The following is a 26,678-nucleotide window of genomic DNA, read 5'->3' as shown; positions in this document are numbered from 1 at the left end:
CCTCTTAATTAACTTCAAACCGGAACCACTTCAAGAAACAACAACAGTCAACAAAACAACTCAGTCCTGAAGATGGCAAATTAAGCCTGAAACATCGATGTAGACTGCCCCAAACATTGTGGTAAATATTTTAAATAATAATTCGCTCCATTACCACATGTCGAGCACTTTTCGTACCATATTTGTATCAAACACGATTCAATATAAATATACATATATATGTGTGTGTGTTTGTGTGTGTGTGTGTGTGTGTGCGCGCATGTGTGTGTGTGTGTTTGGTAATTCCGATTTACGATTTTCCACAATTATTATGACTATTTATTATCTCTTTAAGGAAGTGCTAAATTATGGGGGGAGGGGGACAACAAATAAAACAAGCTTTTCCCGTATTATAGTGTTTCAAACAAGTTATTGGCATTTTTGGCCTCAAATATTCAAGTGTAAACATTTTTGTATATTGTATATCTTCTATCGACAATAACTGTGATTTTTTTTAAGGTTATTATTTTTTCTTTTAGCTTAGTCCACAATTTACACTGTATATAAAAATAAAAACCAAAACAAAGACGCAAAGAAAAAACGGAAAAAAAAAACAAACAAACAAAAATCAAAAGAAAAAAGAACGAATTATTTTATATAGTTAGCGCAGGTGAACTTGGCGAATGCCTCTAATGGCCCATTTACAGTAATTTCACCCATGGCTTGCACAGCGGTGCACTGTAGCAACAGCAACGGTTATAAAATAGCTTTCGTCGCTATTATCATTATCATAGTTATTATCTTATGTGTTTTGTACCGCGCGATAAAAGGCTTGTAACACTGAGACTATCATCAATGTGCATAATATCGCCCAGTAACTTTTGTCATCGCGAGGCCTGGGCTTTTGTTCCCGGTTTTAAGAGTTGTCTTTATATCGTATGAAGCGTATTGATACGTTTTCGACATGCTATGATGCCATAAAAATAGGATGATGGATGGCTTACAACATTACAAAACATTCCCAACACAACAAACACGCCTAGACATAGGTGTATAATACAAAATATTTTTATATGTTCGTTTGTCAAGTGAATAATATGCGTGTATTGTGTGTGTATGTGTGTGTTAGTGGGATTTTTTTTCCTTCTGTGAGTGTGTGTTTGTGTGAGTGAGTGTGTGTGTGTCTGTGTGTGTGTGTGTGTGTGTGTGTGTGTGTGTGTGGCAGTTTAATATCGTTTCCTCTATGATTATGATATTATAGGAATGTTTGGAACAATTAGGAGGGCGAAATTTATGTAAAAGCTTACCTAAATAAGAGGATAAAATCAATGACCTTTGCTTATAATAAGTATACGAATCATGATAATAATGTTGTTGTTGTTCTTGCTATATAAAAGTTACATTCTTCTTATTTGGGTCTTTCTAAGGCACCGTGTGTTGAATACACATTATGGTTAATTGACCCTTAACGGCTGACCTAAATGTGTATTTAGAAAAGAAAAAAAAACCGCCAGGCCATATTATAATCAACACAGGATAAAATTAATGAAGCTTAACTTGGGCATTGCTTGACATAAACCAAAATCTGAGTAGAGTTCAAAAGGGCCACTTTCCATTCTACAGACACTGAATGGGAGCGATCTATATTAATTTATGTTTTCTTCCAACCAGGACATCACTCACATAATTTGTTAATGTCCAACAATTGGATATTTCTTATTAAATACATACATACCCATGTGTCAAGCTGAATAAAATGACCAATCGTGATGTTAGATATTTAAAAAGCTGTGAACACTTTTACTATGTGGGTCACTTTGAGCACATTTTGCAATGTGACCAATGGACTCGGGCACATGGAAAGGGAATATAGATCATGCCCATTGCGAGTGATGCTCGGAATCTGTGTGATGTTTGCTTTGGGTGATAGGAAAGTACTTATTAAAGTGGCCATTCCTCTGCGGTTCACGGTCATCGGTTGATGTAAGGGGCAAAATATAAATAGAACGAAGTTGACATCACTCGGGTCTTTGTTAATGTTTTTCTTTTGCCATCCATGTTTATGAGTGATTCTCACTAAGCTGCATTTACCAAACTATATGCGTTCAAGGTTATACATAGTTTTGTGTGTTGGTCCGTCATATTTCCGGATGGCAATGTTGTGAGTTTCTTAGCCAAGCGCACAACATCTATGGATAGTATGTTCTTGGCTAAGAAGCTCCCAGCATTGCCATCCGGAAGTATAACGGACCAATACACAAAACTATGTGTAACCTTGAACATTTATAGATAGTATGCGCTTGGCTAAGAAGCTCATAACATTGCCATCCGGAAGTATGACGGACCAACACACAAAGCTGTGTGTATCCATGAACGTTTATAGTCGGGTTAATACAGTTCAGTGAGTATTACTCATAAACGCGGCTGGCAAAAAAAAAAAAAAAAAAACAATAACAAAGACATGAGTGACGTCATATTCGAACTATCTATAGTCTGGTTAATACAGTTTAGTGAGAATGACTCATTAACGCGGATGGCAAAATAAAAACAAATAATAACAAACACGTAAACATCATTCTAATTATACTTTTTTCTAAATTTTTGAGTCAAAAATAAAACTACTGAAATATTTATTCGATTAGTTTTAATAAAATAAACGATAATTGATGTAATTTCCAAAAGTGTATGCGCTGTACGTTGATTGAATAACCCAAGACATACTATGCTGTACGATAATAGTAAAAAGGCAGCGATGTCAATAGTTTGCTAAACATAACAACAAGAGGTCACGGATGAATTATCACTTCAGAATCCTCGCCCATGTCTTCATGTTTTCCTTTTTACCGTGTGATTATTGTTATGATTTTCACCATATTATTATGATTTTAAAATAGAAGATCAAGATGTTACATATCTAACATTATTTTCAATCATAGGGTCTAGTGACTTTCAATGAGTGTTTTGATTGTTTACTTTTTCTGATATAAGTTTAATTTACTGTCTTTGCCTGAATTGGATAGGTCAAACTGTTTTATTTCGTGGTTTGTTTTGTTTTTTTTTTTTTTTTTTTTTTTGTTGTTGTTGTTGTTTTTGTTTTGTTGTTTTTGTTTGTTTTGTTTGGGGGTTTTTTTTGTTCACTTCAAACCTGATGATATTATTTGTTGAAAAGAGTGTTCTTACACTTACACTTAGTGTTTTAGGGCTGGCTTTCTTCGGATATAAAAGAGAACATTGACTGAATTTAGGTATGTTTTATTTAATTATATAGAACTTACCAACTTTCATAGTATATCACATTGTTAAATGGATATACCTTACCTTTACCGGAGTTTCGTCTCCATTCAGAGGTCGAATGTCATGGAACGCCATTCTTCACGCTCAATGGCCATTACCGAGCAGTCGATTATCTTTTTGCCAGTTGTTGCCTCCACATTTCCTTTCCAGGACTTCCTTGTTTTGCCCCCTGCCTTTCTGCCAGCTACTTTTCCTTCTGGCACTGATTTTTTGGATGGTGTTGTGTGGACATAAAGAGCAGAAAATAGAGAACGTTGTTGTTTTGCAGTGGTTTGATGTTCGAGACTTATCCCCTATATTCATTTAGTGTCACTAGCACTTATCAAAGGTACACATTATGCTCTAATTGCTTTGCAATGTTTTTATCATTCGTTTATGGAACAACATACATTTATAATTTAGTATGGAGGACGGGACGTACATCCTATTAGGTATTAGTGCATAAAGAATTGGATAAAACGGCCTCGGATATCGTGGGAATTTTGTAATCAAATTAAATTAAATTAAATTGAGCTTTTATAGAGAGCAATATCCACTAAACGTGCCCAAAGAGCTTTACAATGGCTCCCTGGCCTTAACATTTAGGACGGGACATGACACCTGACAGGCGGTATTACAATTTTTTTTCGGACACTGACAAAGATTAACGGCCAGGTCTGGGTGGGGTTCCTGCCCTCCCATAGTGGGCAGGGAGGTACTTACTGCGTCTTCTATCCCCCTATATCTGTTTTCCAATTTGCTTTCTGTCTTTGTCTTGGAATGAGATTACTTGGCTTTGTCCTGGCTCTGGCCAGATACCCTGGCTGAGAGGGAAACAGTCAAATGTATAGTTATTGTTTTGGGAGATGATATTATTGTTTTCCTTGTAAATCATCTCTCTGTCTTATGTATTATTATATTTGTTGTTTTGAATTTATAATGTAAGCATTTGAGTGTATTCGTCTTAGTAGGGACCTGTGCTCGTGTCTGGATGAGACTTTTAGGTGATCTCAAACAAAGTGCAATGATGGTATGCTCTTGGAATCTACACCAATTCCCTTTTTATACCTTTCCCCTTTGTCTTGTCTTTTCTTTGGTGCGTTAATTGTAATTCTAAAACTATTTACTATCCCATATTCTTCCTTTTTACTGACGCTGATATGACCAAAATGTAAAACCATTAAAAACAAACATAACGGCCAGGTACTCATTTTACACCAGAGTACGGTGAGAGAATTTGGGTAAAGAGCCTTTTCCAAGGACTCAACTATGCGACGACGAGGCTCGAACCCAGGACCTTCCGATCCGAATGCGAGTGTCATACCACAAGACCACATAGCCGCACGAATTTGTAATCCACGTTTTAGTCTGTATATTTAACATTGTGATTTTTCTCCACACTCGGCCACAACGGGATGAGAGGAGATAATATGTGAGATAAAGTAAGGAAAAGAAAAAGAAAAAGAATGGAAAGCATGGCCATTTTCACCAAAATAAGAGGTCCGATTACCGAATGCAATCATGGGCTTGATTCAACATTTTTAATGGGTGATATTTTTCTTTGGTTTGAGATTACATTCCCATTACAACAACGAGCCCATAACAATTAGATTATCAAACACGGAAATAGACACTAGTGGGACCAGATATTTTGTAACCTTCACACACACACACACACACACACACGCACACACACACACACACATATATATATATATATATATATATATATATATATATATATATATATATATATATATATATATATAGCGTGTGTACATATTAATATGCATGCATATAACAACGATAGTTTTGTAATTAAATATAGATATCAGAGCATCATACAATCCCATCTGGTTCGTGACGTTTTTTACATTGAATTTGAAATATATGATTAATAATAAGAAGAATATTAACAATAATAATAATAATAATAATAATAATAATAATAATAATAATAATAATAATAATAATAATAATAATAATATAATAAATATAATAATAATAATAATAATAATAATAATAATAATAATAATAATAATAATAATAATAATAATAATAACAATAATAACAATAATAATAATAATAATAATATAATAATAATAATAATAATAATAATAATAATAATAATAGTGAGACATATAGCGCTGTTTGCCGAAGCGTCAGAGCGCTTAAAGGTTTCAACCATTGGGACTCCATTCGAACTACATTTAGAATACATTGAACTATAGTGTGGACAGAAGTGGTTATTCAGTACCAACTTGGATCTTTTTCGTACATTTACTGATCAACGAAAAAACGAATGAATAATCATCAAAATCTTCCGTAGATATACAGATAATCATCGAATAATCTAGTAATAGTAATATTATAGTAACTGTTGGTAGCATAGACTGCACATTGGGGTAGAATAATAGTTATAGGAAATGAGAGTTGGGGGAATGCCAACTTGAAATTCTTCAAATTAATACACACTTATGGAAATGCGATCGTATAATAAATGGTCATTAAATGTTTTAATCTAATTTTAATTTTTCAAAATAATACAATTGGTAGCTATAAATATAAGCAACAGGATAACCCTTTGATGACACCGCCACAACGACATCAGTGTCGCCAACACCGTCAAGGTCTACGTAATCACACGACGCACCGCAATCCGACTGTTAGCTGCGTGATTCAATGATTCATTCATGATGATTATTCATTGCACCCGTACATGTTTTTTTTTTTTTCCCGCGGATAACCGGTTATGAGTGGATAATCCTTACAGCTCTACTATACACAATCTCTATATTCTGGCAGGACTCAGAAAAAAATAAGTTTTAAGGTGTATCAGTTATTGAATAATTATGAGATATTCATTAAAACGGTATGTTTTCAATTTTCTTTAAGACGTTAAGACCACTAGAGGATCTAACTGGTCCAGGAAGTGAATTCCAAGTTTTTGGGCTAAAAGTTCAAAATCTCTATCGCCGAAAGATTTAAGTTTAGTTTTAGGGATAGACAGTGAGTTTGTATTTTCAGATATAAGGGTCCTATTAGGTTTATAAAATAAAATAGTAATGTAGGACGAGGCTGACTAGTCTATAACAGATATATAACCAAAAAAAAAGAGCAATTTTATATTCAATTGGTTAAAATAGATACTAAACTTGGGCGTGCTCGAACTGAAAAATCAAAGAGCTCTGTTTTAAGTCTGAAAGACTTGTCAGAAATGGCCTTTAATTTTGAAGAGAGAGAGAGAGAGAGAGAGAGAGAGAGAGAGAGAGAGAGAGAGAGAGAGAGAGAGAGAGAGAGAGGGAGAGAGAGAGAGGGAGAATTACTCAGTACGAGGCCTCATGCAGAAAAAAAAATGTATTGCCTTTAGCACCATCTAATCCAAGTTATCTTCATAAGGGAGTCTTCGCTGATCTTAGTGGCCGTGTTGGATATAAAATTCATGGCATAGATCCATAAGGTGCTTGCTTATAAAAAGATAATAATAATATTCCATCGGGTTTTTTTTCCTTTCACCAATAAACATAGATTTGTATGACAGGGTTTAATCATCTCTTGTTAAAATTAAATATTACTATTGTGGTTTGAAAAAAATAGCATCTATACACAAAACGATTTTTACTTTAGCACGGTTACATAAATAAATGGCTTGCTTCAATACATACCGAATTTGTACAAACTATTTGTGAAGTTAAATTGTCAAGGTTCTTATTAACGGAAACAAGACAAACGACGGGTAGAATCATCTAAATATTTTAATATAATATAATAAATAATTATTTTTTTTAATTCCCTTTATTCACATTCATCCTATAGGGGAAATTTGTCTCTATGGTCTATTCCAAGGGAAGACTGAAATAACCCAGGCGTCAGCCACAGGGCAGCACCGCAAATTGAGCTGTGGCGAGGTGACTTAAGGCCACACAACGCAGCGGCGGATGAATGAACTCGATACCTTTCGGGTACGAAGCAAAGCTGAGCCATGTCTTTCAATTAGAAATAATGATGGATATGATGAAGCTCGGATGCACTCAGCGATTGGAAACTGGTCCGGAATTTTTAATTTAGGAGTGCAAAAAGTCGAAAGAACAGTTGATGCATTTCATGGGAAACAACTAAAACAATTCCCATTCCGACCGGGATCAGACGAATCATTGTACCAAAAATGTAATGAGAAGCATCTCTACCTATATTCACATTAGACAGTCAAAAACACCTATTTGAATATAGGTATATTTATTAGGAAAAAAAAGTATGTACATTGCAATAAATAAAGCCATGGCAACAAAACTTCGCCATAGAAAACTGTTTAGATTAAGGTGGAGGCTACTTACAACATCAGGAGGTCTCGATCGCTCAGTTGGTAGAGCAGAAAAGTGAGTGGAGCAGGCACTTATGTTGGTAACAACAAGATATGAAGTGAATAGAAAAGTGCCAGAAGACAATAGAGAATAAAAATTTTTCGCGGCGGTGGTGGGGTTCGAACCTGCGACCTTATTGGTACGACAACTCCGCCTGGCAGGTGAGAGCGTGGCTCTACCGTGTGAGCTATCCACGAACACAAAAATATTCGTTTCAAACCCAAAGTCATTACTAGATCCCTCTCTCACCCACTTCTTGAGACCGCCGATTCGTTCGTACACCACCATCGCGAATAATTTTGACCAGCAGTTAAGCTTAATAGCCAATATTCTCAACACAAACATATAACATAGAAACGATTGAGACATTGAGTATGCTCCGGTGTATGGGGTGAATTTTTAATTCAGAAAAGTGAGTGGAAGAGGCACTTATGTTGGTAACAACAAGATATGAAGTGAATAGAAAAGTGCCAGAAGACAATAGAGAATAAAAAATTTTCGCGGCGGTGGTGGGGTTCGAACCTGCGACCTTATTGGTACGACAACTCCGCCTGGCAGGTGAGAGCGTGGCTCTACCGTGTGAGCTATCCACGAACACAAAAATATTCGTTTCAAACCCAAAGTCATTACTAGATCCCTCTCTCACCCACTTCTTGAGACCGCCGATTCGTTCGTACACCACCATCGCGAATAATTTTGACCAGCAGTTAAGCTTAATAGCCAATATTCTCAACACAAACATATAACATAGAAACGATTGAGACATTGAGTATGCTCCGGTGTATGGGGTGAATTTTTAATTCAGAAAAGTGAGTGGAGCAGGCACTTATGTTGGTAACAACAAGATATGAAGTGAATAGAAAAGTGCCAGAAGACAATAGAGAATAAAAAATTTTCGCGGCGGTGGTGGGGTTCGAACCTGCGACCTTATTGGTACGACAACTCCGCCTGGCAGGTGAGAGCGTGGCTCTACCGTGTGAGCTATCCACGAACACAAAAATATTCGTTTCAAACCCAAAGTCATTACTAGATCCCTCTCTCAAAAAAATTTTTTTATTCTCTATTGTCTTCTGGCACTTTTCTATTCACTTCATATCTTGTTGTTACCAACATAAGTGCCTGCTCCACTCACTTTTCTGAATTAAAAATTCACCCCATACACCGGAGCATACTCAATGTCTCAATCGTTTCTATGTTATATGTTTGTGTTGAGAATATTGGCTATTAAGCTTAACTGCTGGTCAAAATTATTCGCGATGGTGGTGTACGAACGAATCGGCGGTCTCAAGAAGTGGGTGAGAGAGGGATCTAGTAATGACTTTGGGTTTGAAACGAATATTTTTGTGTTCGTGGATAGCTCACACGGTAGAGCCACGCTCTCACCTGCCAGGCGGAGTTGTCGTACCAATAAGGTCGCAGGTTCGAACCCCACCACCGCCTCGAAAAATTTTTATTCTCTATTGTCTTCTGGCACTTTTCTATTCACTTCATATCTAGTTGGTAGAGCACTTGCTTCACTCGCAAAGGGACAAAGATCGATCCCGGGTGCAGTCGATATTTTTTCTGACCCCCGTCCACCCAGCAGTGATTGGGTAGCTGATCCTGTCATAGCTGTCGGAAAGTACTTTAAGATAGACTAGCGTCCTATCATAAGGATAGCGAGCAATTGTTATTGTCCGTTTTACGCTGTAGACAACATGTCCGTGAATATCTATAATATAATCTTGAAAGGGAGAGGCGGAGGGCATCAATTTTGCCTGATAACCCGTCCAGAATTTCAAACGTAAGAGTTCAAACAACCTTAATTATTGAATAGTGGCACATGGGTATCAAAGACAGACGAAAACACAATTAATGGTTTTCAAAGGAAACAACTAAACAATCTGATTTCCGGCCAGATCAGTAACGAATCATTGTACCAAAGTATATTGAAAAGCATTCATCTATGTAAGTGTAGAAAGTCTAAGGCACCTATTTGAAAGTGCATATATTAAATATATATAATTGCAATAAATCAAGCTATGATAGCACATTATTGTCAAACATGGAAAGGTATTTAGATGATAAACTAACTACTTATAACACTGTCAGTCACTATCAATATCTTTGAGATATAGTGGGGCATCACTTCAGTTTGATCAACCAACTATTGTTCTGCAATATGATTCTACCACAGATTGTGTTATTCTTCCACATAGATGAAATATTATGTTAAATCTTTGTTTTCTTCTTTTCATTTTAAATTTCAGCAACCGGTCATACAGTTATTCGACAATGAATAGGATCTTCCAAATGACTCTCTTTAGTCTGATATTATATATGAACGATGCGAAAGTGGTTGTCTTCTTCCCCGCTCCAGCCACGAGCCACGTTCGCGGTCAAACCAACGTTGCTAGAGCATTGGCTGATCTTGGACACGTGACATGGGTGTGTATTCCAGATTACATGACTAAGAATGGCAATATTGACACATCTGGCATCAAGGTCATCAAGTATGGGCAATCTTTAGGCGACCTGGAAGAAATGGCCTTGGAGAAAACTAAACTTCAGGAGTCATTCTTTAAAAACAAGACTCAGGGAATAAATGTGATGATTGACAGTAAGCTGTTTTATGATCAACTAGCAATGACTGTCATGGCCGAAGGGTTATATGGCAAGATCAAAGCGTTGAAGCCAGAATTTTTTGTAATAGGTAATGGCCCTTTTGCCAAGACTATAAGCACAATTCCCTACAAATTAGGTATCCCTTTCGGCGTAGATGGAACATTTCATGACGTAGTTTCATATAGAATCCCCTTTAGTCCAGCGGCCACACCACTTCAGTTCGGTAATTCCAATGATGAAATGGATTTTTGGGGTCGATTGCAAAGCACTTTAGGATTCTTCATTCAGTTGATTCAACCAAGATTATTAGAATTTGATGCAGTTTCGGTTTTTGCTCCAGAAAAACCATATAAGACTCTAAGTGAAATCATTGCAAGTGCTGAAATATTTATTGTGGAGTTAGATCTCTTAATCGACTATCCAAGACCATCATTACCGAACGTAAAACTGGTTGGAGGAATGTCAATTGAAGGAGCGAAACCACTCAAAGTTCCATATAAAACCTTTATAGAAAACTCTAACAATGGCATTATATTAGTTACCTTTGGCAGCACTCTTTCTCACTTCCCAGACTACATTTATGATAAAATCAATAGAGCGTGCATGTCCACAGGATTGAACATCATCTGGAGATCTGAAAACCCCACACCAGACCCCACAAGAATTCTTACAGAAAAGTGGGTCCCACAAAATGACATTTTAGGAAACAAAAATACCAAGTTATTTATCTCCCATTGTGGCAAAAATGGTCAGTACGAAGCGCTTTATAATGGAGTTCCAATTCTCTGTTTACCCCTTTTTTGGGATCAACTTTACAATGCTGAGTGTGCGAGGGCAAAAGGATATGGACTGAAAGCTGACATGAGATTTGTATCTGTGGAAGATCTGTCTGAAATGGTGCGTGAACTGGTGACTAACAGGACCTATAAAGATACCATTGTCAAAGCTTCAAAACTCTTTCGCCTTCTGTACAAATCACCAAGGAAAGAAGCAGCTTTCTGGCTTGATCACGTGATGGAGTTTGGAGGCGGATATATGAGGGCAGCTAGTCAGAAGATGCCCTATTACCAGTTTTTAATGTTGGATGTTTTTACTTGTTTGTTTGTCGCCATGTCTTTGATTTTTGTGCTTTGGGGTGTTGTGATTTATTGTCTGTGCCAATGCTTATTGTGTAATTTAAGAAAAACAAAGATGAAATCAGAATAGTTTATATATGTGTATACATATATTATGTGGTGCGAGAAAAAAAACGGGAAAAATATGACGCTAATTCAATATGAAGTAGACATCAGAAATATTCAAAAATGTATAAGCCACAAAAACAAGACCTTAAGTTAATATTTGCCAAGTTTAATTTTTTTAAATTCTCAATTAAGTTAAGAAACGATGTAGGTTATACCAAAGTAGTAAAATCACGATTTCAAGGGTTACAAACTTGCGTCTTGTTTTAGCCGTATAGTGTTACTATTGTGAGAAGTTCCCCGTCTAGTTTTAAAACAAATGACGGATCGAGATAGAATCTGGAATATGCTTTATCTCCCCTAACAAAGTTACATAATCTTCAATATGAGCAGAAATCCTATTCGATTTATTTACAAAGATGAATGGTCTCTAATTAACCCTGACTTAACTTAAATCCAATGAACTACAGCATTTGGTTATTGATGATTTATAAGGATGGTACAACGTTTTACACAGAAGCACAGTTTTTTAAAGTCAATTCAAAATGCATGGGATCGACTCAGTATTCAGAAATTAGAAAACCAATGACTCATGGGGGGGGGGGGGGGGGGGGGGGGGGGGGGGGGGGGGGGGGGGGGGGGTTATGTGACGGAACAGTCATAAAGCAAATTTAGAGAAATACGTCCAATTTCTTCGATATGGCATTTGTGTTTTTTTGTTGTTTTTGTTTTTAAGGGTTTTACGGCGCTTGCAGCACATTTAGGTTATATCAGCGCCAGTAAAAAGGAAGAAAATGGGATAGTAAAAAGTTCTAGAATTACAATTAAAGCACCCAAGAAAAAGTAAGACAAAGGGGAACTAGGAACAAATAGGGATCAGATGTAGATTCCAAGAGCATACCACCAATGTACTTAGTTTGAAATCACCTACAAGTCTCATCCAGACACAAGCACAAAATCCAACAAAGAGGAACACACTCAAATGCTTACATTATACATTCAAAATAAAAATAATAATACATAACAGAGAGATGATTTACAAGGAAAAAAATATCACCTCCCAAAACCATAACTATGCATTCGACTGTTTCCCTCCCAGCCAGGACTCCGACCAGGGCCAGGAGAAAACCAAGTAATCTCATTCCAAGACAAAGGCAGAAAGCATGTTGAAAAACAGATATAAGGGTATAGAAGACACAGTATGTACCTCCCAGCCCATATGGGAGGTCAGGATCCCCACCCAGGGCATTTGTGTGGTGTGTTTATTGAAACAATCATGTAATAATTTATTTTTTTTAACATATTATTGTCTTGAACATTTGTGCACATAAATTTCAATAAATATGGTTGATTACGATAAATTTTCAGACTTGCGCATAGGTTATAGTTTTTCGGTTGCAGGCTTCTAAACTTTTCTGTGGATTTTCTCGCACCCGATATATATACCCGTTCTATTAACTAAATTATAACAAAAATGAATTAAATGGCATTAAGAGGAAAGGGACTAGAAAAGTATACATTTACTTTCCATCATTTTTTTATTAAAAATTCTTTCACACATGTTGTTGAGTTAACATGTATATGTTTATCTAGAACAAATAAAGATAACCAATTCAGGACTCGAGGGAAAAAAATCGCACAATGATATTGGTTAACTATTAACATGATTCGATACAAAAAAAAAAATTGTCACTTCTTGTATAAGTAAAACGTTTCTGTAACGCAGTGGTATCCATAATGATAATTATGATGATGAAAAATGATGATGGTTGTGTTGGTGATGATGATTGTTGTGGTGGTAATGGTTGTGGTGCGAATGGTGGTTGTTCAAGTATGATGATGAAGATGATGATGATGATGATGATGATGATGATGATGATGATGATGATGATAATGGTGATGATGATGGTGGTGGTGGTGGTGCGGCGGCGGTGTTAATAGTAGTGGTGGTGGTGGTGGTTGTGGTGTTAATGGTTCAATTCAATTCAATTCAAAGGTTTATGTTAGGCAATTGCCAATATGAACCATGCATCTACTTATAATTTTTAATCAATACAGGTAAAAGCAAACTACCTAAATAATTTAAAAGATAAATAAATAAATATGAATATAATCAATAAACAGACCGAAAAATAAATAGATAAATAAGTGAATAAATAAATGAATAATAATACTTGACCATAACAATATATAAACGCATGCAAATCATTTTACAAAATAAATAACATATACAAAAATAAGTCAACAATCACTAACATTGAAAAATAAGTCATCGAGCACAGGCAATGACAGAAAAACATAATGGTGGTGAGGGTACCAACAGCTCATTTGATAGATCACTCGCTTCACATGCCAAGGGGGCAAGTTCGATCACGAGTGAAGTCAATATTTTAATCAGACCCCCCCCCCCCCCCCCCCCCGTCCATCAAGCCGCGATTGGGTAGCTGCGTCTGTTAGATCTGGCGGAAATTACTTTGATGTAGACTAGTGCCCTATCCAAAGTGTAGCAAGTAATTGCTATCGTCTGTTTTACGCTATAGAAACTGAGTCAAACTCCGGTTCCATTGGCATAATGGTTCTGAATGACTAATACTTAGTAGTCGTAGTAGTAGTAGTAGTAGTAGTAGTAGTAGTAGTAGTAGTAGTAGTAGTAGTAGTAGTAGTAGTAGTAGTAGTTGTTGTTGTAGTAGTAGTAGTAGTTGTTGTTGTTGTTATTGTAGTTGTTGTTGTTGTTGTTGTTGTGTGTTGTTGTTGTTGTTGTCTACTACAATACCCCTATAGCATTGATTTTCCTATGCTTGTATCCTTTTAAAATTTTTCTGAGTTTAATGTTAAGCTTTCACAACCATATGATAAGAAATTTAATGTAACACGTGCTTATATAATTTATTTGGAACGGAGTGCCATGATCTTGCTATTCCATGTCTAATCCATTCTTGAAATTGAATTCATTGCAAACATGTTTTTAATTTCGGTTGATGAGTGGCCTTCTTTGGTAATTGTAGCCTTGGGGTATTTAAAAGTTGCTCTTCCAGTTATTAACCATAGACTATGATGTTAGCTTTGGAGTTGTCTTGTATTCACCTAAACCTTGCATTTATTTTTTTAACTCCATTCCGTTTGAGGTTGCTTTGATGACCAGCGGGTTAGTAAATATTGTATTTCCTTTCTGTGCATCGTAAGCAAATCTGAGGTTATTGATAGTTCTTCCACCGATTGAAATGGTTGAAGGGAAATGAAGTAGAGTTTCAATTATGATTTTCTCTAGGAATAGGTTGAAAAATAAAAAAGACAGTTAACAGCTTTGACGCACTCAACTTGATGTTTTGAAGAGCTGACCATTCTGGTTATTTATGAGAAAGGAACTGATGGAACATTTATAAAGAGCCTCCATAATTTGTACTAGCACCTCTTTCATTCCGAATTCCCATAATGTGTGCTATAATCCGTCGTGCCCTATCAAAAGTGTTCCCAAAGTCAATAAAATTATGGAAGAGATCTCTCTGGTGTTATTGATTCTAAGTTAAATATTTGTTCGACAATACCGTCTCATGTCTGAAAACTGCTTCTCTGTAAGGTATTCTTCGACTTCATGATTCAGACGGTCGAAAATTATTCTAAGCAATATCTTGCTAGCTTTCTTGTAATATGGGCAGGGAGGTACTTACTATGTCTTCTATCCACCTAAATCTGTTTTCCATTTTGCTTTCTGTTTTTGTCTTGGAATGAGATCCAAAGGCATCCATATCACTGTCTCCCATAGTAGGCAGGGAGGTACATACTGTGTCTTCTATCCCCTTATATCTGTTTTCCAACATGCTTTCTGTCTTTGTCTTGGAATGAGATTACTTGGTTTTGTCCTGGCCCTGGCCGGATGCCCTTGCTGGAAGGGAAATAGTCAAATGTATAGATAGTTTTGGGAGATGATATATTTTCCTTGTCAATCATCTCTCTGTTGCTCATCTCTTCTCCTTTATCAAAGAGAACATGCAAATGAAGGATTTGAGGGGTCATCTAGCTAGGATTACCGCGTAGGAACTTCTTGTCCATTATAGAATACCATTAACCCCATCCAAAACCTCCAATTTCTCTCCTCCATCTTTCCAAGAAAGTTTTACGGTCCAATCAGATTTCCTCTTTTAAGCACTACATCATTTATTAGAAAACGTTTGTAGAAATGATCTATAAGAACCATCGTGTTTTATCCATTGGAAGCAGCCTTTCTACAGATGCACTTCTCCTTCAATCCTGTTTATTTACAACAAACAATTGTGACTCGGGTCCTCATTTTGGCATACATACGTTTGATAATGATAATAATAATAATAATAATAATAATAATAATAATAATAATAATAATAATAATAATAATAATAATAATAATAATAATAATAATAATAATAATAATAGTAATAATAATAATAATAATAATAATAATAATAATAATAATAATAATAATAATAATAATAATAATAATAATAGAGCGCACGGTATCCTCAACCATGATGCTCTTGGTACTTTACATCAACACAAAACAATATTGAAAGTACATGACATCAAAAAAGAAATGTTTCCAAGGATTTCTTGAACACAGACAATGATTTGGATACTTGGGAACTGAAAAGTTAAAAATAGGTATTTTAAATACATCGCTACGAGGGCATCAGTCACATTGACTTAACTTGACTTGACTTAGATGCCTTTCGCGTCTCGACCGAAAGATCCGGTCGCCTTGGCTGTTTCCAGTATTTCCTGTGTGAGGTGTCTCCAATATTGCCGGTCCTCTGCTAGGGTTCTCAGATTTTCAAGGTCCCCTGCCGTTATGAGACTAATGCTTTGTCCAAGTGTTGTGAGGTTTTTGTTTAGGATCACAGGGAGTGTTGTGATCGGTCTTCCTCTGAAAAGGTTCCCGTGTTTTTGGAAATATCCCGACATGGCTTGGTTAGCTGGTATGTTTTTGTCCCTGCGTAGTATGTGACCGAAAAGTTGCCATCGTTGTTGTAAAATGTCAAGGGAGATTGGTCTTTCCTTTGTGATCTTATAGAGTGATTCATTTGAGATCTTTTTTGGGTATTTGATGTCCAGTACCCTTCTTAGCTGTGTGCGATGGAAGGCATCCAGATGTTCTTCTTCGGATTTTGTCAACGCCCAAGTGCCGCAGTTATACAGAAGTACCGGTTTTACAAGAGCACGGTACAGTTTCAGTTTGGTTTTTCTCTTTATTTTGTCACCTCTAATCCATACATTGGTGAGTTTACTGAGTGCGGCGTTTGATAGCTGTTTTCTTCTTTGTACATCCTCGGTGTCTCCAATTAGTGAGCCGACTTTCTTTGTTCTTTTCCATTCCTCTTTGTTCCTCGATATTGTTGTAAATTCGGTTTTATTGGCATTGACTTGGAGGTTATATTTCATGAGGGTATTTTGTATGATGTCTATATTTGCTGGTGTTGATCCAATAAAATCTACATCATCTGCATAGGCGATTTCTCTTGGGATTGCATTCTCAATATGAGTCGTTGGTTTTGGAATGACTTTTCGAACTTCTTTCAGAGCGTGTTCTAAGTATATTGTGAACAGAATCGGGCTCAGACTATCAGTCACATTACAACGGGAAATTCATAGAGCCACGTTGCTACAAAGACAAACTACTTTAAGATTTTTAATTTAAAAAAAAAATTTCTGAAATAGATACTGTGGTATCAGAGAACATAAATTCAAAATTATGAGAAGAGCAGACACGTTGATAAGAAATGAAATAGTAAAGAAGTAGAAGCCTATAAGGAATAACAGCGTTTTGCGGTAATGAGAGTTGTACCCAGGACTTGCCTGATACGGCACACTCACCTGGCCTGTAAGAGGATTATTCTACAACCCAGATGGCGTTAATTGCAGAGCATCCCTTCCCCCCAACGTCAGGCCAGAGAACACATAAGTGACCCATCGTCTCAAAACGGTCTTAAGTCGTGATGGATAGGACCCATAGAATGTAAATTTAGAAATCGAATGATAAGAAATATGAATTTTGATTATTTATTTATTTATTTATTTATTTATTCATTTATTTATTTGCAATGTAAGATAGTTTTATTCTCTACACAACAAATATAAACCCAAAATCTGTGGCCATAAATTTAGTTTGCAGCACCGAGTTCTTCTTCTTCTTCTTTTTCTTTTTCTTTCAGCTTATTCTGTATTCTGCAGGGTTGCCGCGATGAATGCCACATCTTCATGCATCTCTAATCATTGCGTCCTCTTCCTCCGTGAGTAGTTCTTTCATACCGTCTTTTACCCCATCCAACCATCTAGTCTTGGGGCGTCCCTTTTTTCTCTTTCCCTCTAATTGTATATCTAATACTTTCTTTCCCACATACTCCCTCTCTTGTCTCTTAACATGTCCAAACAATTCCAATATATCTTCTCTTATCTTTATCGGTACATTCTTCACTTCAGTCAACCTTCGAACATTTCTCACTCTTTTCTTAACCAGCCAAGTGACCATCTTAAATTAACATCCTCATTTCTGCCACCTCAACGTCTTTATCTTGTTTCTTTGTCATAGCCGCTGTCTCTAATCCATACAATAGTACTGGTCTGACCACAGACGTATAATATACGAGTATATACTTTTCCCTTTAACTTTGCAGAACACATAGCTCCAGTTACCTTCCTCCAATTATGTCCACCCTGCCTGGACCCTCTTCCTAACCTCCATCTTAATGCCCCCATCTTCTTATAAAGTTGCTCCTAAGTATTTAAATAGGTTTGTCTCCGGCACATCCCCTTCTCCTATCTTTATTGGTGGTCCTTTTGACTGTTGTCCAATGCACAAATACTCTTGTCTTTAACCTGCTTACCCTGAGTCCCCTCATTTCCAACATTTCCCGTCTCCAGCACTCCACTTCATTTTCTGCCTCAGCGTTTGTATCATTCAGAAGCGAATATGTTGCGTAAGTACGCCCATTGCGATTGCAAACAGTAGTGGGCTGAGCCCAGATCCTTGATGTAGTCCTTTTCTTAAATCAAATGTTTCAGTTGAATTAACGGCTGTCCGTTCTACTGTCTTACTACCTTCATACATATCCTGAAAAACTTTCATATATTTCCCTGTTACCTTCTTTGCACTTAGATAGTTTCAAATTTCTTCTCTTGGGACCCTATCAGAGTCTTTTTCCAAGTCATTCTTCTGTCATTTTTTTCTTTCTGTAAGATGTCGTTGAACAATCATACTAGGAAATTTAACCCTTCGTCTCGAAGGAATTTCCAGACTTCTGCTCATCTGGTCCAGCACCTAGTTCATCCCGAAATAATGCCGCTTTGAGACTATGTGTCACATATTATATCTGTAGGCTTTAAATATAATGGAATGATCCTGGTACAAAATTGTTTATAAATAAATTTAATCATAGTGAATATTTTTTCACACTTAAAACTACGGATATTCAAATGTTCTAGTAGGCAGTTCTGATGGTCTTTGAACAAATTCTTTAAAACCCTATTGCCCATTTGTTTTTTATAGGTACCTCGGTTATTCTATGATTTTTTTTTTAATTGACAAAGCGTCTAAAAAATAAATTAACCCATATAACGATTTTTTTCTCATATTGGCATTTCATTTTATTTACTGGTAAGTGGTAAAAAAAAGGGATTTGTGAGGGCGGGGAGAGGGTGGAGATAAGATATCTTGATGTTTTGACGTCCAGCCTTCATGGGTTGTCTTCAAATCGTTCAAGCTTTTGGCTTGTTGTGTCCACCATTTTGAGCAAATAATCTCTCTGTTTCACAAAACCTAAGTGTTTATCTTTCTGTTCTTCCACTTTCTTCTTCATCCTGATGAGGAGGGCTGAATTTTTTTTCTGGTTTAAAAAGACGATAGGATACGAAAACGTAATGTTTGTCATCAAATTTCACAGTAAAACAGATGGTCGAGGAAGAGAAAAATGTAACTAGAGATGCCCTTATATTGGTGCAGATGAGAGTCTTTAAAATAATAATTGAAATGAATATATAGAGGTATATTGTGAATTTACCAGTTTTCATTATAATACATATACTTCACATGCCTTTTTTAGTTTTTTTAAAAAAGGCATATGGAACTATTTTTCTGTTTAATGCAAATAAATATCATATTTGGTGCTGGGTTAAATTTGTTGTTTTGGTTTTTTTTTTATTATTAACAATCAGAAAAGTTCTCGGCGCGTTTTGTTGAGATATAAGATGGATAAAGAAATATGCCTGCCACGACTGGTTACATAGGAAAACACCAATGCTTGAAAGTGAAAGCATCAACTAGAGGTTATATTGGTGCATAAATAAATAGACTATTGGATTAAAAGTGTGAATGAACGACGTTGTGTCAACCCATATTATCGTAGTGCGGTCCCAAGAGAAGAAATTTGAAACTATCTAAGTGCAAAGAAGGTAACAGGGAAATATATGAAAGTTTTTCAGGATATGTATGAAGGTAGTAAGACAGTAGAACGGACAGCCGTTAGTTCAACTGAAACATTTGATTTAAGAAAAGGACTACACCAAGGATCTGGACTCAGCCCACTACTGTTTGCAATCGCAATGGGCGTACTTACGCAACATATTCGCTTCTGAATGATACAAAAGCTGAGGCAGAAAATGAAGTGGAGTGCTGGAGACGGGAAATGTTGGAAATGAGGGGACTCAGGAACTGCGGTCTTTATAATAGCGGAATGCAGAAATTAAAAGAAAAATTTTCTGGGTGTGTGAAATCAATCCAATAAGGTGGTAAAATCCCAAGCAGAAGTATGATGAATAAACAGTGGTACATAAAAAATACTGCATCATATGATTCACTTCATGAATTTGAAAATAAAACGTCATTCCCTGACTGAAAAGAAATAAGCTCACTGATCCAATGATCATAGTGCAATATTCTGATTTTTCTTTTATTCTGATAATGTGAACTCTAACGATGATGGAAATATCACAACACTTAGAAACTGAAGAAAATAAGAAGATCAATAGAAGCAGTATGTCTTATAGATAAGTAATAATTCAGTCTGGTGTTGAGTCCACAGCTATTAAAACACCCAAATCTACTGAACAATGACAAAATGCATTTCTACATTTTGACTAGAAAATTATAATTCACCATAACGATTGATTAAAATACCAAGTTTGTGTAAAGCCAAACATTTAAAAGAAGCTTCAGAATAAAATTTAGTGACAAGTTGGGGGCCATGTTAATCGACCAATAAATAGAGTAAAAGTTTTTTGGTTAAATGCCTCCCCCCCCCCCCCCCCCCCCCCCTGTAAATAAAACATAAGCGTTTGCCAATGTACCTCATAAATGAAAGTCAATCAATATGAAAGAGTTGTACTAAAACCGCACTAAAAATATAGTCATAAATAGTGATGAATGATGATGATTTGATTGTGACGACGACGACGACGACGACGATGATGATGATGATAATAATAATAATAACAAAGTGTTTTCTTCAATATCTGGGTTTTAATTTTATTCGCATAAATCTAATGTGGGGTACAAACGAGATGACTTAGTGATGGGGCATTGTACTCTCATCTTGGGTATCTTAATACGACCTCTGTCGAGCTTGGCATCTCATTTTTTTTCCTTGAGCAAGAAATTTAGTCCATATTGCTCACTTTCCTACGCTGCACTGCGACTGAGGCTTCAATTACCTCAATCTTTTTCTCGAAATAGACCCTTAAAATATCCCTGGGAATGAATAAAGCAAATTCTATTCATTTATTTATCTCAGCAGCAATAGAAAAATAGTAAAGAATAATATCGTTTCTAATAACTTCAACTCACTGTCAGTACAAAATTAGTCATTTCTAGACCTTTCCTCTTTTCCCGGGCACACTCCAACTGAAATACGGAAATCAATTAAACCTTTGTGACTTTAAGGGAATGAATGATTTCATTATTATATTCAAATTATATTTAAAAAGACAGGAAAGGAATTATTCGTAGACCATCTGTCCTTCGGTGAATCAGTAATCAATTCCAATATCGTTCAAGATCTTGGTTTCTATTTTGACACTCGCCTAGACATGCAAGCATACATAACAAAGGGCTGTTAGGCTGTTCATATCGCCCTCCAAATGATATGCAGAATACAAAATCTTATTGATGACGAGACATGCAAAACACTCATCCATGCCCTTTTTACCAGCCGCTTGGATATTGTAACTCTGCTGTACGGCCTACCAAAAAGATCGCTGAACAGACGACAGTTGATGCAAACCAAAGCTGTTCGCATAATTACAGGGACAAAGCCCTGGGACCATATAACACCAGTCATTAAGTCACTACACTGGCTTCCAATAGAGAAAAGAGTAATATACAAAATCGCATGTTTTGCTTACAATTGCCTTCACCATACCTGAATACCTCGAATGCCTTGCGAGTGCGTATCGCCAGTTTTTCGCTATTGGAGAATAAAGTTTGCTGAGCGTGGTTTTCCATTTTCGGCTCCAATCTTATGGAATTCTTTGCAACCAAAAGCACGACAATGTGAAAGTTTTCCAGTCTTCAAACGGCATCTAAAAACAATTTTTTTCTTATTTTGCTTATCGTGATTCTATGTGACTGTTGTGGTGATTCTGTAGTCGAATGAACTTGTATGATACCAAAAAATCATTGTAAAGCGCCTCTGAGTATTATATGTGGGTACCGGCACTATATCTAATAATAATAATAATAATAATAATAATAATAATAATAATAATAATAATAATAATAATAATAATAATAATAATAATATAATAATAATAATAATAATAATAATAATAATATTGATAATAATAATAATAATAATAATAATAATAATAATAATAATAATAATAATAATAATAATAATAATAATAATAATAATAATAATAATAATTTGTAATTTTTTCCTATTTTTTTCATTGTAAACGTGATAACCTCTTTCTTTAAATAAAAAATAAATAACTTACTCAGTGTGGTATACATTGGTAAATCATTCAGTGTTTTGGTCTTAAAATAAATTTAAATAAAGGACAATTAATTAATTATTTATATTATATTATCTTTTTTTATATATATTATAAACGCTTAAAAAAACCTTCTTAATGCATCACTCCTCCAGACTTTCTAGATATGATAAACCAGAAACATCCATACCATTTTCCATTTGTTTACTGTAAGCTTCTATGATTTCGTTATATTTTTATTTTGTAAATCTATCCGTATCGTGCTACTTCTGTAGGTTCTGCAGTTTGACTGTTTATTATATCAAACTATATTCACACACACACACACACACACACACACGAACGCACACACACACGCACGCACACACAGACACACACTCACATACATGGGGGGAGGGGGGGGATCCCGATAGCTCAGTTGCTAGAGCACTCGTTTCACACGCAATGGGACCGAGATAATGATAATAATGGTGAAAGCGTTATACCTCCGAGACACCAGACTCTAAGCGCTTAAAATACATGAGTTTACCATCCTCAATACTCTCTCCTTACCAGCTATTTTTAGAATTTTCCCCGAAAATTCATACCAAGCCAACACAAAAATAGACTTTTCTTGCTAAAAACAAAAAAGTAACAAGTGAGCTCTACAGCACAGTTTTTCGTATCTATAGCTGTAATCAAAGCATTTCTTTAAATTTTGTGATGTACAAGAGAAATCAGAATAAGAAAATTGTCTGTTGCATCGTATGGAATGTGACGATTTTCCTATGGGTGGTAAGGGGAGGGTTAAGGTGTGAAAGGTTCAAGATTCGGTCATGGCCATAGAATTAAACGAATGAGAATACGTACGAAGCCTAAAAAGTGTCCACCAATGAAAGCATTCAGCGCCATTTTGTTGTTGGCTGAGAATGTAGTAATTACCATTCATTCGGTATCTATGTCAACATAACGACACAAGAAAAACAACAAACAATATCAAAATCCACAATAAAATGTTTCAGAACTGTTGCGTATATTTATGGCACAACGAAGCTGTCAAAAAATGAAGTTAGAGAATGTGTGTAATCATGTATTATAATAACCTGTAATGTGTTTTCCAACCACCACATCATCTACTACTACAACCACCACCACAATATCATCACTAACACTACTACTACAACCACCAGCCCCACATCATTATCACTACCTACTACTACTACACCACCAGCACATCATCATCACTACCACTACTACAATCACCACAACCACATCGTCATCACTACCACTACTACTGCAACCACCACCACCATATCATCATCATTACCACTACTACCACAACCACCACCACCACTACTACTACAACCACCACCACATCACTACCTCAACTACTACAACCACCACCACAATAGCATCACTACCACTACTACTACAACCACCACAACCACATCGTCATCACGACCACTACTACTACAACCACCACCATATTATTACCATTACCACTACAACTACAACCACCACTACCACCATATCATTACCATTACCACTACTACTGCAACCACCACTACCACATCTTCATCACTACCACTACTACTACAACCACCACCACATCATCATCACTATCACTACTACTACAACTACAACCACCACCACATTATCATCACTACCACTACTACTACTGCAACCACCACCACCATATCATCATCATTGAATTTTTTTTTTTTTTAAATTGAGCTTTATATAGTGCAATATCTACTAAATGTGCTCAAAGCGCTTTACAAGGGGTCCCTGGTCAACATTTAACATGTAGGACGGGACATGACGCCTGTTAGGCGATATTACAATTTTTCGGACAAAGACAACTCTGTTAACGACCAGGTACTCATTTTACACCTGAGTACGGTGAGAGAATGTGAGTAAAGAGCCTTTTCCAAGGACTCAACTATGCGCCGAGCGCGAGGCTCGAACCCAGGACCTTCCGATCCGGAAGCGAGTGTCATACTACTAGACCACATAGCCGCATCATTACCACTACTACTACAAACACCACCACCACATCATCATCACGACCACTACTACTACAACCACCACCACCACCATATCATTACCATTACCACTACTACTACAACCACCACCACATCATCATCACTACCACTACTACTACAACTATAATCATCACCACCACCACATCATCATCACTATTACTACTACAACTACAACCACCACCAACACCACATCACCTCACTAACACTCAGTACTACAATCACTACCATTAGGTTTTGGAGCTTTACTTCATTTGAAATAAAGAAACTTCGGAATTGTATTTGGCATTGTGTTTATATATCATAATATAATTCTAATCAGTTATCTATTTAGAACTAGATACTATACAATATGTATGCCAAATACCACCCCAATTCCCCTTTCTTGTGTTCGGGAATTCCTCTTTCGGCATTGAAATTGAGTGTGAGAGAGTCATCACTACACACATAAACAACAGAAACAATTAACAAGACTATGACACGCAACCACTCACACACGAGGCTATACTATTTATCCTTTTCTCTATATAGAATAGGACAAGACAAACAATAGCTTGACTCTCGCTACACTTCGCATTGATGTTTGTCGTCTCACGAGTTCAACTCTCGGTCGACCTGTCAATATTCCTTTTTGCCTCGGACGTAATCATTAATAGAATGTTGTGTGGTTTTGACCGTGAAGAAAATCTTAAGAAGTCACATTTATATCATTTTAGAGAGATCGTTTTGAATAATTTTGAGTTAAACGAGCGAGCAGCAACTTGTTTTCATGAACGGCCGATCAGCGCTTGTTTACTATAGTAACGCGATTCCCAGCCAACATCAAAATGGCGGATATTTTTCTCATCGAGGCCGCTGGTTGGTTAGCCAATAAGAGCACCGTACGGTTTCCATTGGGTAAATTCCTTGGTCATGGCAAATAGACGAGTCCGTGAACTTCAATAATTCACAGATGTAAAAATGATCCGACTTAAGTCGTTATCCCTAAATGACCTTAGTCTGTATAAATAATTATTATCCTGACCTGTTGTTGTTTGTCTTTATAGGCATCCTTTCTCTCCTCGATCTGTTGCTTGATTTCTGTCACCTCCGATTGCAGCTGGTCCTTGGTTCTCACTATTCCAGTCTCGCTGGTCAAAATTCCAAGCTGATCCTTTTCCAATTCTAGCTCTGTCGTAAAAGAGAGAATAAATGTAGTCTATTAATTATTTTTCTTGAACATTTTGATTCTGTCAACTGGCTAATTGACGATATGCTTTTAGGTAAAATAGTCACAACATCCGCCAGCCGGATATAACGTACCAACAAATACACAAAACTGTAAGTAACCTTAAACATTTAGTGTATGATTGATAAAAGTTAGTGAGAACTAATCATTAAAACGACAGTCTAAAAATATTCACAAAGAACTTATGACATCAAACCCGCTCTATCTCTAGTTATGGTTGGCAAAACAACAGTCAGGTGTATAGCCAATAAACAAATTAATGTTTATTTGACATCAACAGATTAGAGAATGTCATAATACAGTTAAAATGTGGTAAAAACGTATAATCTGACCGGCTGGCAAATACAACAGTAAAAATATAATTACCCCAACAGCAATCTCGAAATCCCACTGTAACATTTTTTTTAATAAAAGAAATTGAAAGCCTGATATTGCCATTCAAATTCAAAACGCCATTTTTCATTCTGGCTACAATTTTCTAAATTTCAAATTACAAAGAATCTCAATCCTCTTAATAATTTTTAAACCTGATACTTCTCTATAGAAGTTTCAGATTAACAAGATTTGTTTGTTTGTCTGTTGATTTGTTTGGGGTTTTTTTTTGACAAGTTGGGTATCATCTTAATTCATAGCAAATTGAAGATAACGTTTTCTGACCAACAATTTATAAAAATGTGTTTTGTCAATGTTTGAAAAAATAGATCCACTTTAAATGCAGTCAAATTTGTCAATAGATATTATTTTTAAGTTTACATCCGATTTATTCGTTCTGCTGTGAAGTGTATTTTACTCACTTTTTTCTTGAAGAGAATCAATGTTTTCTTTAACCTTTGCCACTTTCTTCAATATCGGCGTGCTGCTCTCGACCGCAGTCACGCCTTCTTTATATATCTTCATTTTGAAGACATACTCCGACAATTTCCTGTATGGGAGGCAGGGAGAGAGATTGTGTAAGAAAAAGGAAAAGGAAAGAAAAGTGTGTCTCTATCTTAAAACGACGTGGGGCCGACTGTAATCGCTGCAATATCGTAAGCAAACCATAATATGATATAATCAGTGGCGTGGGGCCATTGGA

General features: G+C 36.1%; 2 protein-coding genes across 7 annotated transcripts in view; one reads left to right on the top strand and one right to left on the bottom strand.

Annotated features, from left to right (window-relative positions):
• The window catches only part of LOC144964735 (UDP-glucuronosyltransferase 2B15-like), a 20,530-nt gene extending 989 nt beyond the window's left edge, over positions 1 to 19,541 (top strand). Inside the window, exons 2-3 of one of the 4 annotated variants that reach the window (XM_078899295.1) lie at positions 1 to 121; positions 9,863 to 19,541. The exon at positions 1 to 121 is cut by the window's left edge and continues 680 nt beyond it. In XM_078899295.1, the coding sequence (XP_078755421.1) occupies positions 9,888 to 11,423 (1,536 nt within the window). In that variant the 5' untranslated portion in view covers positions 1 to 121; positions 9,863 to 9,887 and the 3' untranslated portion in view covers positions 11,424 to 19,541. Of the gene's footprint in view, positions 122 to 2,420; positions 3,602 to 5,432; positions 6,125 to 9,862 lie in introns of those variants that run through there. The other 3 variants (XM_078899293.1, XM_078899296.1, XM_078899294.1) reach the window with 3 other exon arrangements.
• The window catches only part of LOC144964738 (uncharacterized), an 18,219-nt gene continuing 10,642 nt past the window's right edge, over positions 19,102 to 26,678 (bottom strand). For 2 of the 3 annotated variants that reach the window (XM_078899298.1, XM_078899300.1), the window contains exons 5-8: positions 26,398 to 26,525; positions 25,400 to 25,545; positions 21,207 to 21,263; positions 19,102 to 19,251 (exon numbers count right to left, since the gene is read on the bottom strand). In XM_078899298.1, coding sequence (XP_078755424.1) covers positions 19,102 to 19,251; positions 21,207 to 21,263; positions 25,400 to 25,545; positions 26,398 to 26,525 — 481 coding nt within the window. The remainder of the gene's footprint in view (positions 19,252 to 21,206; positions 21,264 to 25,399; positions 25,546 to 26,397; positions 26,526 to 26,678) is intronic. The other variant, XM_078899301.1, reaches the window with a different exon arrangement.

This window comes from Berghia stephanieae, chromosome 2 (genome assembly GCF_034508935.2).
Source record: "Berghia stephanieae isolate SIO BIC M18660-M18661 chromosome 2, UCSD_Bste_1.3, whole genome shotgun sequence".
Taxonomy (NCBI): Eukaryota; Metazoa; Mollusca; class Gastropoda; order Nudibranchia; family Aeolidiidae; genus Berghia; species Berghia stephanieae.
The sequence above is the reverse complement of the archived record's forward strand: the minus strand, read 5'-3'. Positions and strand labels throughout refer to the sequence as shown.